The sequence below is a fragment of the Hyla sarda genome, chromosome 12 (assembly GCF_029499605.1).
Source record: "Hyla sarda isolate aHylSar1 chromosome 12, aHylSar1.hap1, whole genome shotgun sequence".
NCBI lineage: Eukaryota > Metazoa > Chordata > Amphibia > Anura > Hylidae > Hyla > Hyla sarda.
In genome coordinates this window covers 67633888-67651746 of record NC_079200.1, presented here as the reverse complement: position 1 = coordinate 67651746, position 17859 = coordinate 67633888, and the positions used below count along the sequence as shown (strand labels likewise).

Below are 17859 nucleotides of genomic sequence, written 5' to 3'. Positions count from 1 at the left end.
TGTGTGTGGGATTTGGGTGGAATAGGGGCGTGGCAGAAGATTGACGAGCTGCAAAGCCTAGCAGGGGCCCTTGCCTCTTTTTGGTCTTGGGGCCCCGACTGTTGTCAGTCCGCCCCTGCCCCCATCCTGCTGCACCGCGACGCTTTTTAACCCCTTAAGGACCAAGCGTTTTTCAGTTTTTGCATTTTAGTTTTTTCCTCATTACTAGAGATGAGCGAACTTACAGTTAATTCGATTCGTCACGAACTTCTTGGCTTGGCAGTTGATGACTTATCCTGCATAAATTAGTTCAGCTTTCAGGTGCTCCCGTGGGCTGGAAAAGGTGGATACAGTCCTAGGAGACTCTTTTCTAGGACTGTATCCACCTTTTCCATCCCACCGGAGCACCTGAAAGCTGAACTAATTTATGCAGGATAAGGCATCAACTGCCGAGCCGAGAAGTTCGTGATGAATCGAATTTACTGTAAGTTTGCTCATCTCTAGTAAGGAGAAAAAACGAAAATGCAAAAACTGAAAAACGCTTGGTCCTTAAGGGGGTTAAAGAGGACTTAGCCCAGTTTACCCGTAAGCCCGAAATGGAACCAAACGGTTCCAGTAGGTCAATTAAAGACAAGTACACTAACGTGTCATCTGCATAAAGGGAAACCTTCTCTACAATAGACCCCCTGGGGATGCCATAGATAGTATGGTCTTTACAGATGGCCACTGCCAAAGGCTCCACCGCAAGCGCAAAAAGAAATGGAGATAGCGGGCACCCCTGCCTCGTCCCACGACCCAGGAGGAAGGAAGCAGAAACATCCAAGTTAGTGCCAGGGGCGTACCTAAAGCATTTGGCACCCGGCGCGGACCCTTTGTTTGGCTCAGCTCCGGCAACCCACACACCTAAAAACCCTGCACCCACCCTACACATCAAATCAATACCCCCTTCCCCTTCATATAAAAACCCTGCACCGCCATCACATAAAGTTCATACACCCCTACACATAAAAACCTGCACACCCCCTTAATAAAAAAAATAACTCCTGAACACCCTCATTAATTGGAATCCCCTGCACCCCCCTTTAATAAAATAAACCCCTGCACACCCCCTTAATAAAATAAAACCCAGCACACCCCTTAATAATATAAAACCCTGCACCCCCTTAATAAAATAAAACCCATGCACACCCCCTTAATAAAACCCATTAATCTCCTTTAATAAAACCCACCTTTCATAAAAATCACCTTCCATCTGCACCAATTAGAAACAAATCCAAATCCCCATCAATAAAATGAACAAATCCTGCACCCCCCCCCCCCCTTAATTACACCCCCTCCCTTCACATAGAATTATTTACTTACATTTTGATGATGCCTCCGTCTGACCACTGGTGATGGATCCTTCCACTCCTTTAAAAGATCCGTGAAGGCGGCGTCAGCGCCGTGACGTCACGTTGCGTGCTGCCGCAACACTCCACCCCCTGCTGCTCTGACTCCACAGATGGAGGCGCCGGGCGGAAAAGCGCCGCGGTGCAGAAGTGGATGGGGGCATGGGCGGACTGACAACACTCGGGGCCCCAAGACCAAAAAAAGGCAAGGGCCCCTGCTAGGCTTTACAGCTTGTCAATCTTCTGCCACGCCCCTATTCCACCCAAATCCCACACACAATAAACTAAAATTTATATAAGTAAGAAACACTTTAATGTGGGTAAATTTCCATGACCAATAATACTGGTATACAAGGAGTAAATATATACCACCACACAATAACTGGATAATACCGCCATACTGTACTGAATAAAACCACTATACACAGACCAGTATACTATAAAGGATCTGAATACAATATAAGTGATGATATACAGGACCATACGGCGGTAGATAACAGCTGTACACAGGATGTGTATACCATATAAGCGATTACAGTGACATTTTGGGACTCACAATTACGTCTTTTCTGATCAGCGACGTCCTCTTTCCTTTTCTTCTCCGTCCGGATAAGACCGCCATGTGGATCTCTCAACATCTGCAGGACAAAAATGTCAGATTTTTCCAGTGCCTTCCCCTCCTCTACAAAATCTTTCCATCTGTAGGCCCACAAACTGTAATAATGCCCTCCTTGGTGTCCTGCACAGTAAAAAGGTAGGTAGGTAGCCAGGTAAATAGGTAACTAGGTAGGTAGATGAGGAAGCTAGATATGTAGGTAGGTGACAAGCCAGGTAGGTAGAGGGCTAGCTAGGTAGTTAGGCAGCGATGTATGAAGGCCAGGTATGTTAGCTGGGTATGTAGGTAGTTAGCCTGGTATGTAGGTTAAGTAGTTAGGCATCCAGGTATAAAGTTAGGTAGCCCCCCTTCCCCGTAGGTATAGGCAGCAGAGTTAAACCCCCTTCTCCAAAGGTATAGGCAGCAGAGTTAAACCCCCTTCCCCATAGGTATAGGCAGCAGTTAACCCCCTTCCCAATAGGTATAGGAACAGAGTTAACCCCCCTTTCTCCTTAGGTAAATAGGCAGCAGAGTCCCCCCCCCCCCTTTCCCCGTAGGTATAGGCAGAGTTAAACCCCCTTTTTCCCCATAGGTATAGGAAGTTACCCCCCCCCCCTTTCCCCATAGGTATAGGCAGAGTTAATCCCCCCCTCCCCTTTCCCCATAAGTATAGGCAGAGTTACCCATCCCCCTTCTTCCCCATAGGTATAGGCAGAGTTACCCCCCCCCCCCTTTCCTCCCCTTTCCCCATAGGTATAGGCATTTACCCCCCCCCCCCCCTTCCCCATAGGTATAGGCAGCGTTACCCCCCCCCCTTCAACATAGGTATAGGCAGATTTACCCCCCCCCTTTCCCCATAGGTATAGGTAGAGTCCCCCCCACCCCCTTTCCCCATAAGTATAGGCACAGCTGCCCACCCCCCTCTTCCCCATAGGTATAGGCAGAGTTACCCCCCCCTTCTACATAGGTATAGGCAGAGTTACCCCACCCCTTTCCCCATAGGTATAGGCAGAGTTCCCCCCCCCCTTTCCCCATAAGTATAGGCAGAGTACCCCCCCTCTTCTTCATAGGTATAGGCAGAGTTATAAAAAAAAAAATGATGCTCACCTGATGTCCCCGCAGCGATCTCCTCAGCAGTAGGGGCCCGCATCTTCTCCCCTCCACAGTACAGGCGCTGATAAGTGACGTCATCGGTGCCTGTGCTGCAGTGGGGGCAGCACAGCACGTCTCCTCTGTGTAAGCTGCAGATGCGGCTCAGACAGAGGGGACGCCTTCTCCTGTATGTGCGTGTATCGCACATACCGGAGAAGGCAGCACTGTCCTCTGGGGATCTGGGACGAATGCCCCGGATCCTCAGTGGTGGCGGGCCCATAACCCGGCCGAGCCCTCGGACGACGTCCGATCGGCTTGGTCGGTCAGTCCTCCCCTGGATGGGGGGTGACTCTGTCATGGCACCCCCCTTTTGAGTGGCACCCGGGCAGCCCCACCCCCTTGGTACGCCACTGATTAGTGCGAATGCGGGCCCTTGGGCTATCGTATAACCACCAAGCCCAAGCAAAGAATCGGGGACCAAACCCAAATGCACCCAGGACCTCCCATAAAAACGGCCACCCCACCGAGTCAAAGGCCATATAAACTTCTAGACTAACTACCACTCCAGTAGGAAAGCCCTCCCCCACTAGGGGGAGACGACTAGCCCTCGCTAAATAGGTCAACAGCTTCCTATTCTTGCCCCCAAACTCAAAAAGAGCAGCCTCCCTATCCGCCAACAGTAACTGGACTCTATCCTTCTGAACCACCAACAAAGACCTCTGAGCCTTGGCCCCCGACTCTTTCATTATCAGGAGAGGAATCTCTAATATATGCCACCTCCAAAACACTCACTTCCTGCAGCAACTTACGCTCCATAGCTAACCTAATTTTCCGATGGCCCGATATAAAGGCATCCCTGATCGTGGCCTTGTATGCATCCCATTGAACTAAAGGGCCAGAGCCTCCACAACAACCCGGCCTGTAACCAGCCAGGGTGCATATGCCAAATAAGGAATGGGGACTAAGACCTAGGTTGGGAACTACTAGTACCTCAGAGTGGTTTGCAACATCTAGTGGTGTAGGGAACATCTCTTACCGCCTGGGGGAGGTCCTCGGACGCAAAATCTGTGCTAGAAAAGGACCTATGGGCGGCAGAGTAAAAGATGCATTCGGATACTTCCATCTGCAGAGGCCAGTCAGGCCCAATGCCAGGCACCAAGTGTTAAAGGAAGAGTTGCCAGGGTCAGCAGCAGTGGTGCGGTCGAGCACAGGATCAGGAGCCACATTTAAATCACCTATAAAAAGGACAGGGTCGGAGGGAAAAGACAGCAATTTGTTTGTAATCAACTCAAACACAGAGACCTGAAATGAAGGGGGCACATAAACGGAGACAAGAACAAAGGAGAAGGAACCCATAGAACAGTGCAATATGATAGCATATGAAACAACCAATGGCAAGGACACCCCTAGCATAATTAGAAAAGGAGGCATGATAGCCCTGTGCTATCCACGCCCGTTTGAGAGCAAGAACTTTCTGGCCCGTAATATGGGTTTCCTGTAAACAGATAATGTGAGGAGACTGATGTTTCACAAAGTCCAGACATAATGCCCTCTTAAACTTGGAGTTAAGCCCCCGGACATTCCAACTAACAACTATTAGGGTCCCCATCATGAAAGATAACCATAAAGAAAAGCAGGAAGGAGCAAAGGAGGACCAGTAGAAGAAAGAAGAGAGCACCAGGACCACATACACACAACCCACATAAAGACAGACAGGGCACAGACATAAAACAAATAAACAAATGCAACAAAGCATAACCAAAACATTCCCAAGAATTCCCTGTCTAACACTAAACGGGACACAGTAAAGCATCTATGCCCTAACACAGTGCAGACCTATACACTAAATACAACTACCCCACCACAAACTAAAATGGCCAGTAACTAAGAATTCTACCCAGAGAGGCCTTAGGAGATCTGTAACCTATGGATACCCTAAGGAAGCCTAACTCCCTAACAGCTTTCTAAGAAACAATATGGGAGAGCAGCCATGAACAGGACAGTCCAGGACAATTCAATCTGGGGGCTGACGGGGGGCTACATCAACCCAATGAAGGGCCTCAGTTGGAGTAGTGAAGAACTTAGTAAAGGCCCCGTCCACCACTCTTAGACGAGCAGGATACAGCATCAAGTAGCAGTAGCCCTTGGCACGCAGCTTCGATCAGACCTCAGTGAACTGCCCCCGCTGCTTACGGAGCTCCTCGGAAAAGTCAGGGTAGAAAGACACTCTTCTCCAATCGCAAATGACCTCCCCCTTGAGTCGTACTGCATGAAGAACAACATCGCTGTCTTGAAGTGTAGAAGTTTGGCCAGGAAGGGATGAGGAGGACCCCAGGGAGGAGGAGGCCTAGCTGGGACTATGAGCCCATTCAATGGGGAAATTAAGAGAGAAGGTGTCCACTGGAAGAATCTCCTTCAGCCATGTTTCAAGGAATAACACAGGATCATCCCTTCCACCTTTTCAGGAAGGCCCACAAGATGAATATTATTGCACCTCAAGCGGTTCTCCATATCATCCATACGGCTCAAAACTCGGGTAACCTGGCGTTGTAGAGAGTCAACCCGCTTCGGCAAGGGATGGAAATTTGTAGTTTTTTTATTTTTTATTGGAGTTTTGTAGCTCTATTTTTTTGCTTGGTGTAAACGATGGTCCATAACTGTAGCATAATAAACAGGCCTTTCAGGTGACTTTTGCGGCTGGGGAGTCAGAGACCCATCAAACAGTAACAGGCAGATCAGGAGAATCGCCCCTAGGATGGTCCTGAGGTCTGGAGAACTGGCTAAGCGCTTTTGTCACTTGTGCAGAAACTTTGGTAGCAAGTGGGGTCTGAGCACCAGGATCCTGGTGAGAAGGGCCACAGGAACGGGAGGACACATCATCAGAAGAGGTTTCCTCATCAGAGGTCGGCCGCGAGGCTTCAGCGTATTGTTTGGATTTCTTACTCCTGTGACTACCACGGGGCCACCCATGGTTGACAGGGCCATGCAAAGAAAAGGTAGAAAGGCACTAGTAACACAGTCCAAGGAGTGCAGGACACCTCTATAGATATATCAGTCCTAAGGCACCACAAGTCCAAACAGATCAGGGCCACACAGAGAGCAGGTAGAGAGGCACTAGGTATATAGAGCAGGCGGGGGGGGGGGGGGGGGCACTCCAGCAGATGAGGCAGTCCACAGAAGGGGGCACCTTAGAGGGCTAGGCAGTCCACAGAAGGCAAGGAGAGCACCACAAGTCCCAGCAGGCCAGGGCCCAACAGAGAGCAGGTAGAAAGTCACTAGGGATATATTGCAGGCAGTAAGAGGTACCTCAGTGGAAAGGCAGTCCAGTACTTCAGTGGATAGGTAGTCCACAGAAGACAATGAGCACCACAAGTCCAGCCAGGGCACAGAGGTACTCACTCAGCAACCCCTTCAGGGCGCCAAGAGCCAGCAGGGAGATGCAGAAGGCTCAAGCCCAGTCTCCCAGTGTGACGTCAGCAGCCCCTCCTTCTCTCCGGCGGGAGCAGCTATGGCCACCAAGGAAGATGGCCCCGCCCACGAAGCCCAAAGATGGCGTCCGTTCTTCAGGATTGCCGAGGGTCCAGAAGCAGAGGAGATCCAGGAGAGGCCCCTCCACAGCTCACTGCCACCCAGCCCGATCGCAGAGGATTTCCGGCACCAGCCTGCCCCAGCTCCGGACCTCCGCTGCACTCCACCGCCCGGCACCGCAGACCGCAGCCACCGGAGACCGCCCGAACTTAGAACCACCGGAGCCGGATCAACAGCCGCTCCCTGTGATCATGCACCCCGGAGGGACCGAAAGCGGGAAGACCCGCAGGGAAGGGTGAGTTTTCAGGTTTAATAGCGGCAGGGCAGGGAGCTCCTAGAGCACACATCCGCTCACACAAGCATCCAGGCCTCGCCCCCCAGCCTTTGCTTTTACATGCCGTGTCATACCCTCTGTTGTGATATCATAGACCCCTAGGAATAGGAAGGTATGGAAAAGGAGCCTTTTTTTTTTTCTCCATAGGAGTGAGTGTTTGGGGTTTGAAACATGTTTTTTTTATAGTGAATGTTTTTATGATATTCCAACTGTAGAACATTTAGACCTTCGTGAATGACATCTGAGAATCTTTGTAATTTCTTGACTAAAGCAAATCCTGGAATACAATTTAAATGAGAATGCAATTTATAAAAAAACGAAATACAAATTTCTGTCTCAAGGGCCGCTGCTTTGTTTATGTGGCTGGGCTGCTTCTTGTTGATATACGTACTGATTGTTGGTATTATGTTCGTTGATTGTTTCTGTCGTCTTAGACGGGCCTTAATTGGCAAGAGGTTACATAACTACCCCCCCGCAATCTCCTGTACGTTGCCCTGTTACCAACCTGTCAGAAATTTGTCAGGCCAGGGGATAAATGTCTAAGTCTGGCTTACTAGTAAATACAGTGGTCCCTCAAGTTACAATATTAATTAGTTCCAGGACGACCATTGTTTGTTGAAAACATTGTATGTTGAGACCATAACTCGATGGAAACCTGGTAATTGGTTCTAAAGCCACCAGAATGTCATCCAAAAAATAGGAGAAAGTGAGGATTAAAGAAAACTAAGTAGATAACTAATATAGATAAAGCAAGTCCTTACATATAAAAGTAAGAAAGAGCTGCTGGGAGCTGTAAATCACTGTCTATGTAGAGGACAGGAGCGTCTTTAGGGTCCTGTACAGTACACGCAATGTCCAAAAAAAACTAAAATTGAGCCGCCCTTACCTGGTGTCCAAAGGAGCAGTTAACTGTGGCACAGGTAAATAGTTCAGAACATGTGGTACCTCCCTGGACTGTAGGGGGCACTACCAGACAGGAATGCAGTGCATACGCTTCAGTAATACAAAGGTTTTATCAGTAAAATGCCCATTCCGATATGTCAGTTCTTCCAGCCAGTGACTGCGCTGGACTGTCCGTAGCATTGTATGTTAAGTCTGGTTTCAAGTCACAATGGTCCAGAAAAGACCATTGTATGTTGAGGCCAATGTAAGTTGAGGGATCACTGTAGTTCTTTTTCCTTTTCATTTTTTTCCTTCAGTAAAATGGTGAGACCAGCATCCAGCATTTGGATACATTTTCACAATACAATTTCTGCTGAGAATAAAGCTGCAGTTTGCAAATACTGTTATAAATATTCTTTTACAAATGTTGCAAGGATGACCAAACAAATTCTGTATGTAGAAGTGTCCTAAAGACAATAAATACTTTGTGGAATTAAATGACAAGGGCCATAGCAATGAAAGTGCCAATAGCTTTTCCCCTCAAAGTTTCCATTTGCTTTTCTTAATTTTTCACTCCAATGTTAAACCTTGCTATGAATCTTGTTCCATTTGTAGCAAAAAATGTTTAAAAAGCTAATTTAGTTTATTATTTACTGTTTAACACTTTACAGTTTATGCTCACTTTATACACTGTGACAGCCGTACACCTACGGTTAGTGACGGAAACCGGCGATCTCTTTGTTCTCAGTCATTAACCTCTTCAGTGCCCTGATCAATAGCGATCACAGCACGTAAAGTAGTTATCCAACATAAGGGGATTTCAGTACGTAGCTGCCAGACAGTAATGGACATGCTTAGGAAGGATCTGCTCTTGTCTTGGGGCTAAATGGCTATGTTGTGAGATTACCATAATACTGTGGCTAGCTTTTTATGAACTGGTATTTCCTGTTTGAGTTTTCTTCTTTTGCCTACAAATCCCATAATTGCATTTTCCTCCCTCCCACACATCAGCCACCTCACCCATTGAAACATAAATGAGCTGCATCCATTCAAAAGACCTGTGGTTTTCAATCTGTTGCATTAGTTGCAGATTGATCCCTCTCCCACCAAGCGATCGCTCCACCCATTGAAGCAGACAGGCTCCCTGTCATCAGCTGACTAGTGAGTCAATTCTCGGCCACATTGCAACCTGGGAAAAATCAATGTGGCCGAGAGGGAGTGGGAGACAACAGTCATTTGGGAGACAACAATCATTTTGTATGCTGTTAAAAATAAATATTGGGGTGAAAATCACATAAGAATTGTGAGAAAACCGTCACACACAGGTACAGACACTATATTATGAACTACACTAACTTTACAGCCCCTGTAGCCTAGTCAAATAAAAAAAAAATCCTGAAATACCCCTTTTAAGCTCCGCAATTACAGTTTTTCTGGCCAAACGGCACCCCTGCAACATGTATGCCGGGGTCTGATCTGTTTATTTGCCCTTGCCTGCTCTATTCAGCTTCCGGCTCTGATCTGCTGTTAGAGCCTGCTGAGCCAGGCTATATGTCAGATTGCTGATAACACTAAGAAATGCTGTGCAATAGCAGAGCAGTATGTAATGTTAGCCATCTGAATATTGCATGTAAAAGGCCCATTTTAAAATAATTTTTTTAAACACATAACCTTCTCCCCTAATAAAAATTTAAAATCACCCCATTTACTATTTTTCTAATTAAAAAAATTTAACACTACACATATGGTATCGTCGTATGCAGAAAAGTCCAAACTTGTAAAGCATTAAAGGGGTATAACGGCCTTAGACATCTTATCCCCTATCTGTGCCGGGCACTGCTACGGAGACGAAAACGTGACATCACTCCCCCTCCCATAAACATGAATGGAGGGAGCGTGGCGTGATGTCACGTCTCTGGGGGAAGCAGAGGCTGGCAAAGAATGCTGGGAGCTGCACGAAGATGACGGGGGGTCCCAATGGCGGGACCCCTGTGATCAGACATTTTATCCCCTATCCTTTGGATAGGGGATGAGATGTCTAAGGCCGGAATACCCCTTTTAAGATCCAATACAGTGAATGATGTAAAGTTTTTATGACTTTTGGTCAGTTCACATCTCAGAAAGAAAAAATCAGCCATGCAGACCTGTATATAGAAAAGTAAAAAAAAAAATGATAAGAATCAGAATACTTCAATTTTAAACATGTTTATTTTGATTCAAAAATAAGATTGCTTTAGTAGTCTCAACAAATTTTTACCAAAAAGTGCAAAACTGTGGTTTTCTTTTCACCCGCACCCCAAAATATCTTTTTTGGTTGTGCCGTAGGTTTTATGGTAAAATGAAAAGTCTCATTGTACAATTGTACTACAATTGGTTGCACAAAAAACAAGACCTAACATGGCTCCATGGATGAAAAAATAAAATGGAAATACTTTTATATACACTACATTTTTTTTTTTCCCAATAGAGATTTCCAGAAACCTCTCTATTCTCCACATATTCTAAAGCAGTCATTCTAATTCAAGTCATGTTGGCCACAGAGACAGCTATTTATAGAGTCCCTTAATTTTTTTTGCAGTTCCCCTTCAATACCACATCTTTTATCCTAGAAATGTCAAGTAGTGTATACTGGGGCAGTAATTTTAAACTCCTACCATCTGAAATTGTTTCCCTAGAAAAGAGCACTGAAAAGGATCTCACCACTCATATAATGGACATCGAGGACCTGGTGAAGAACGGCACCAAGCACAGGTACTGCGGTAATCCTCTTTAGACCTGTCACTCCTTGAACTGATAATGCACATGGACGTGATGGAAAGGCGTCCTCTGCTTGTAGAGCGGAGAGCCACTACAACTAGCAGAAGTTGCTCTGTTCGATTTAGTCTGCTGTTGTTGAGGTGTGTGTGTGACCTCATCTTATGTGGCCAAGGGTTTCAGAACCGGCATTAACACCCTGGTTGCCATGCATTTTGTTTTTGAGAGGGGTTTTTCTTTTTGGATAGCCCTCTGAAATTCATTGCACATGTTATGTTCTAATTGTCTGTTCCTTGTGTGTGCAGGGCCTGCCCCTATTACCTCTCTAGGAATCTGAAGCAGCAAGCAGACATTATATTCATGCCCTATAATTATCTGCTGGACCCAAAGGTATACGTTTTTCTATTGCTGTAACCTGTGCTTGCTACCTTAATCCTACAGCATGAGCTACTGTGAAAAATTTTACGCATCCTGGTTTAAATTCGCAATTCTTGTTTTCCAGACTCGCAAGGCACATAGCATTGATCTGAAGGGAACAGTTGTGATATTTGATGAAGCACATAATGTGGTATGACATCCCGGGCATCGATTTTCTATTATAATGGTCTATTCACACGTACAGTATTTTGCACAGATTTTATGTGCAGGATCTTCTGCTGCAGATTTCAATGTAAACTGTATGACTAAACACAGCTGGATATCCTGCACATCAAATCTACGCAGAATACTGTGTGAATAGACCCTTAGAGTCTCAAAGTTATTTTCCCCATGACTTATTTTGTCTCCTTCCCAGGAGAGAATGTGTGAGGAGTCAGCCTCTTTTGATCTGACACCGTATGACCTAGCTTCTGGGATAGATGCTTTGGATCTGGTGATGAAGGACGTTGCAGACAACCTGGAGCAGAAGCATATAAGTGCTGAGTTCAACATGGATGCACCCAGTTCTGGTCAGTTTTAATGTATAGTGTAAAGAATTGAGATTTTTCATTCTTGTTGTTTTGGCTCATTTAGAGTTATGTCTTTATGTAATAACATCTCCTCTAACTCTTAATATATATACAGTAAAATCCATTTAATCCATCATTAACCCCTTAAGGATGCAGCTCATTTTCACCTTAAGGACAGAGCCATTTTTTGCAATTCTGACCACTGTCACTTAATGCATTAATAACTCTAAGATGCTTTTACCGATTATTCTGATTCCGAGATTTGTTTTTTTTGTGACATATTCTACTTTAACATAGCGATAAATTTTTGTCGTTACTTGCATCCTTTCTTGGTGAAAAATCAAAAAATGTCATGAAAATTTAGAAAATTTAGCATTTTTCGAACTTTGAAACTCTCTGCTTGTAAGAAAAATTTATATTCCAAATACATTTTCCATTGATTCACAAATACAATACTTTATGTTGACCATAAAATTGACCTATTTTTACTTTTTGAAGACATTAGAGGGCTTCAAAGTATATTTTCTGGAAAATTTCTATATTTGAAGGGACAGATGTTACAAAACTACTACTCCCAGCATGCCTGGGCAGTCTAGGCATGCTGAGAGTTGTAGTTTTGCAACATCTGAAGGGCTACAGTTTGGGCACCACTGTATGACCCTCCAGCCTTTGGCTGTCTGGGCATGCTGGGAGTTGCAGTTTGGCAACCACTAGGAAGGCAGCAGTAAAGATCGTTTTATTGCCACCTTCCTTGATGCTCCGCTCCGTCGCCTCCCTACCTCCGCCGCTGATCTCCGCTGATGCCACCGATGATCGGCGGTCCCCACCGCATGAAAGTCCCCAGGTACCGGCCTCCATCTTCTCCCCTATCCCCCCCCGTTCTGGCCAACATCCAGGGGCGGGCAGAGCGGGGGGTTTCCATGGTAACCCCCCCCCCCCCCCCCCCCCCCGTCTTCAACTGCCATTGGTCAGTAGTCATTGCTGACTAATGGCAGGGCATAGGAGAAGATGGCACCACTGCAACCTCGCTCTTATCCCCTAGAATGATTGGGGCTGTCATTGACAGCTCCGGTCATCCCTATTTTCCGGGCGATCGTGTCACCAGAGTCCCGATCAGCCCGGAATAGCGACAAATCGCACATCTGAATTGATCTGCGATTTGCCGCGATCGCCTGGGCGATATGAGGTAAATTGTACCTGTTTTGTTTTGGATTAATTGACGGATTTAGAGAAATACAAAAAATTTATTTCATGGGTTAAGGAACTCATTGGTTATCTTTTCAGTCTTTTTTTCAGTCTTTCAGTCAGAATTTTGGAAATGTCACATTATTGTGCACTTCTGTGTAGAAAACAAGTGCTGAATTATCAAGTTTTGTTTTTTGCTGACATAGTAAAGGAAATGATTTATACAAATAAACACACAGAGTATGCATGCAGTCTTATAAAAAAACAAAAAAACAAAACAGAAGTCTCCATTCTTTATACAAGTCCAGTGGGGAGTCAGCTCACCTAGAGTGTGTGTGGCGCATGTCTCAGGGCACAAGGTACTTTAAGAAAACAGGTAGGTAGCCAGCACTCTATAAAATTTCATTTTTTCACCTGACACGTTTTAGATCACATCCATCTCCTGAGTTTTCCAATTTATCTGTATCTCAAGTTGAAATGGCTGTTTTAACCTCTTGGGGACGCAGGGTGTATGCATTCGCCCTGCATCCCCGATCCTTAACCCCTTAAACGCCCTGAGCGTTTCCGGTTCCCACCGCTTACCGGACGGGGACCGGACCGAGATGCCTGCTGAAATAATTCAGCAGGCATTCTGACAACGCCTGGTGGGGTCCTCAATTCAGATCGGCGATTTGCGGCAATTCCGGGTCAATCGGGTCCCCGATGTCCCGGAAAAAAGGATGATAGGTGCCGTCCGTCTGAGATTTGTCGGCCGTAACGGCCGGTGAATCAGGACGCCTGCTGCAGGGTTGCCCCTAACGACACCCGCTCCTCCCCTGTTCTGGAAGTTGAGAGCGAGTGCCGGGAGCCCTCATCTGAGCCTGGGGCCCCAAATCTCCAGCATTGGCAGTGGGATCGGGGCCCCAGGAGCGAAGTCAGCAGCGGCGGCAGGAAAATCCGGCGTGCGCAGCAGCAGGAGGTAATGCTGGCCCCCTGCTGTTGCTTAGCAACAACTCCCGGCATGCACACAAGGGCATGCTGGAGTTGTTGTTATGCAACAGCAGTAAGGTACAACTACAACTCCCAGCATGTCCTTTGGTAGTTTGTGCATACGGTGGGTTGTAGTTATGCAACAGCGGAGGCACATTTTTGTGCCTCCAGCTGTTGCATAACTACAACCCCCAGCATGCATGGACAGCTAAAGGACATGCTGGAAATTGCAGTAGTGTGCCTCCAGCTGTTGCATAACTACAAGTCCCAGCATGCCCTTTGGCTGTCCGGGCATGCTGAGAGTTGTAGCTTTTTGCAACAGCTGAAGGCACACTGGTTGCAAAACACTGAGTTTGTTACCTAAATCTGTGTTTCGCAACCAGTGTCCCTCCATCTGTTGCAAACTACAACTCCCAGCATGCACTGATAGACCATACATGCTGGGAGTTGTAGTTTTGCAACAGCTGGAGGCACACTGGTTGCGAAACACTGAATTAAGTAACGAACTCTGTATTTTGCAAACAGTGTGCCTCCAGCTTTTGCATAGCTACAGTGGGGATCAATAGTTTGGGCACCCCAGGTAAAAATTTGTATTAATGTGCATAAAGAAGCCAAGGAAAGATGGAAAAATCTCCAAAAGGAATCAAATTACAGATTAGACATTCTTATAATATGTCCACAAAAGTTAGATTTTAATTCCATCATTTACATTTTCAAAATAACAGAAAACAAAAAAATGGCGTCTGCAAAAGTTTGGGCACCCTGCAGAGTTAATATCTTGTACTGCCCCTTTGGCAAGTATCACAGCTTGTAAACGCTTTTTGTAGCCAGCCAAGAGTCTTTCACTTCTTGTTTGAGGTATCTTTGCCCATTCTTCCTTACAAAAGTATTCCAGTTCTTTGAGATTTCTGGTCTGTCTGTCACACACTGCTCTTTTAAGGTCTATCCATAGATTTTCAATTATGTTGAGGTCAGGAGATTGTGAAGGCCATGGCAAAACCTTCAGTTTACACCTCTTGATGTAATCCCCCGTGGATTTCGAGGTGTGTTTCGGATCATTATCCATTTGTAGAAGCCATCCTCTATTTAACTTTAGCTTTTTCACAGATGGCATCAAGTTAGCATCCAAAATTTGCTGAAATTTTATTGAATCCATTTTTCCTTCTACTCGTGAGATGTTCCCTGTGCCACTGGCTACAATACAATCCCAAAGCATGATTGATCCACCCCCATGCTTAACAGTTGGACAGAGGTTCTTTTCGATAAATTCTGTTCCCCTTCTTCTCCAAACGTACCTTTGCTCATTCCGGCCAAAAAGTTCAATTTGGCACCACGGGGGGCTTTGTAAACACACATGGCCCCCGACTTCCATTCCAAAAAAATTATCTCCCCAAAAGCTTAGTGGCGCTCCTTCTCTTGCACCATAGGGGCTTCCTAAAAAAACATTTCAGCAAAATTTGCTTTCCAAATGCCAAATGTGACTCCTCCTCTTCTGAGCATTGTAGTGCTCCTGCAGAGCACTTTACATCCACATATGGGATATTTCTATACTCAGAAGAAATGGGGTTACAAATTTTTGGGGGCATTTTCTCCTATTATCCCTTGTAAAAATGTAAAATTTGGGTGGAAAAACAGCATTTTAGTGAAAAATGTTTTTTTTCATTTACACATCTGACTTTAATGAAAAGTTGTCAAACACCTGTGGGGTGCTAAGGATCACTGTACCCCTTGTTACATTCCCTGAGGGGTGTAGTTTCTAAAATAGTATGCCATGTGTTTTTTTTTTTGTTTTTTTGCTGTTATTGCACCATAGGGGCTTCCTAAATGCGACGTGTCCCCCAAAAACCATTTCAGGAAAATTCACTCTCCAAAATCCCATTGTCGCTCCTTCCCTTCTGAGTCCTCTAGTGCACCCACAGAGCATTTTACATCTACTTATGAGGTATTTCCTTACTCGAGAGAAATTGGGTTACACATTTTGGGGGGGATTTCTCTCCTTTTACCCCTTGTAAAAATATAAAAATGGCTCTACAAGAACATGCGAATGTAAAAAATTAAGATTTTGAATTTTCTCCTTCACTTTGCTGCTATTCCTGTGAAACACCTAAAGGGGTTAACAAACTTTCTGAATTTCATTTTGAATACTTTGAGGGGTGTAGTTTCTATAATGGGGTCATTTATGGGGTATTTCTCACAGAAAAGCCCCTCAAATCCACTTCAAACTTAACTGGTCCCTGAAAAATTCAGACTTTGAATTTTTTGTGAAAATTTTGAAAATTGCTGCTATACTTTGAGACCCTCTAATGTCTTAAAAAAGTAAAAACATGTCAACTTTAGGATGTCAACATAAAGTAGACATGTTGTATTTGTGAATCAATATATAATTTATTTGAAATGTCCATTTTCCTTATAAGCTGAAAGTTTAAAAGTTAGAAAAATGCTAAATTTTATACATTTTCAGGAAATTTGGGGATTTTCAGCAAGAAAGGATGCAAGTAAGGACAAAAATTTACCACTATGTTAAAGCAGAATATGTCACGAAAAAACTTTCTCGGAATCAGAATAAACGGTAAAAGCATCCCAGAGTTATTAATGCATAAAGTGACAGTGGTCAGAATTGCAGTTCTTAAGGTGAAAATGGGCTGAGTCTATAAGGGGTTTAAAAAAAGAACTTTTATTCCAAAAAAACACTCCCAAACAAAACCATTTTAATATTTACCAAAAAAAAAAAACCCGTTGTCAACGATGTAGTCTACCGAATCGGAAGAAGTCCTCTGCATACACAGATCGGAAATGAGGAGAAAAAAAGGTTTATGGAGTGCTAGCGACCTACCTATTTTCTTCATGCTTTATACTGCAGGTTGCACTCAGGGAAATAATAGGTGGTGCAAATAAAGTTTTTTTTTCACTAAATGACTGAGCTGATGTATTTAGAAATAGTTTTGAGCCCCTTGTGTCGGTGCAAAATATCCAACTAACTTATAAATAGATTGGAGTGCTAAAAAAAAAAAGCAAGATGGTCCCTTAATATATTTTCCACCATTTCATATATCCATTCATACAAATAAAGCAAACTTTATACTGCTGTAGCAAACTTTAAACTGACATTTTGTGTTACAACCATTCATTTCAATCACATGTAATGTGTTAAGGATCAGTTTAAAGGGTTTATCCCAAGATAATAAAATCACTTATCTGTAGGATAAATAAGTATCTGTTTGGGTGTCCGGCTGCTAGTACTCCCACTGATATCTGTAATGTCTTTGTCTTCCTGTGTGACTCACTGACTAGTGAGCATGCTCACTGCTGCTCCATTCATTGATTGTATTATATACTGTACTCCTATCTGTTTATTATTCACATCCAACTGGAACTTTAATCTTTGCTCTGTTTCTAGATTTGAATGTACAAATTGAAGACTTGGCCAAGATAAAGGGTGAGTTTTATTAACTCGTCGCAGTTTTTTCTTAAATCTTTATACAGTATAAGGGGACAAGAAAACATTCAGAGTCAAAGTTTCGTTTTTCCCTGTAAATAATAAAATAGACCTGCAAGTTTTACAAGATCTTACAAGATCTCAGAAATTTAATGGGAGAAAAAATACAATTTCTCTATCGGCTCCATTGGGGGACACAGACCATGGGTGTATGCTGCTGTCACTAGGAGGCTTGACACTATGGCAACAAGAAAAGTCGGCTCCTCCAAGCAGGGTATACCCGCCCACAGGCATCTGAGGTAATCAGTTTTAGCTTAGTGTCTTAAGGAGGTAGACATGGTCTGGAGTTCTCCCCAGACCAGGTCTAATGTTTTATTATTTTCCTAGATTTAGGGATGTGTTAGGTTTTTTTTATTCCGTTTTCTTTCCTGTTTTCAGGTGGGGACTCGGGAACTGCGGCTCACTGTTTCCCCATTGCGATTGAGGGGGCACAGACATTGCGTATATGTACTGTCAACCCCCTCTCGCCAACGGTCAGTGCCTGGGGTTGTACCTCATGGGTCCGGGTCCCCCTACCTCCCTGCTTGCCTCGCTCGCACATGGTAGCCCGGCATGATGCAGGTGACAAGAGCTGGCTGAAGACTTCATGAGGCAAGTTCTTCTGACTAAGGTGAGTATTTTCCCCTTGTTTTCTTTAGGGAGGACTTTCAACATCTGGAGACCCCCAGTTTTTGGCCCACTCTTCTGTATGGGGACTGTTGGGGCTGGCC

The 17859-nt window shown here is 44.9% G+C and overlaps 1 protein-coding gene across 6 annotated transcripts in view; it reads left to right on the top strand.

Annotated features, from left to right (window-relative positions):
• Positions 1–17859, top strand: part of RTEL1 (regulator of telomere elongation helicase 1) — a 169983-nt gene that overhangs the window by 30231 nt on the left and 121893 nt on the right. For all 6 annotated transcript variants that reach the window (XM_056549289.1, XM_056549286.1, XM_056549291.1 and 3 more), the window contains exons 6-10: positions 10474–10549; positions 10858–10942; positions 11055–11120; positions 11346–11499; positions 17051–17089. In XM_056549289.1, the coding sequence (XP_056405264.1) occupies positions 10474–10549; positions 10858–10942; positions 11055–11120; positions 11346–11499; positions 17051–17089 (420 nt within the window). The remainder of the gene's footprint in view (positions 1–10473; positions 10550–10857; positions 10943–11054; positions 11121–11345; positions 11500–17050; positions 17090–17859) is intronic.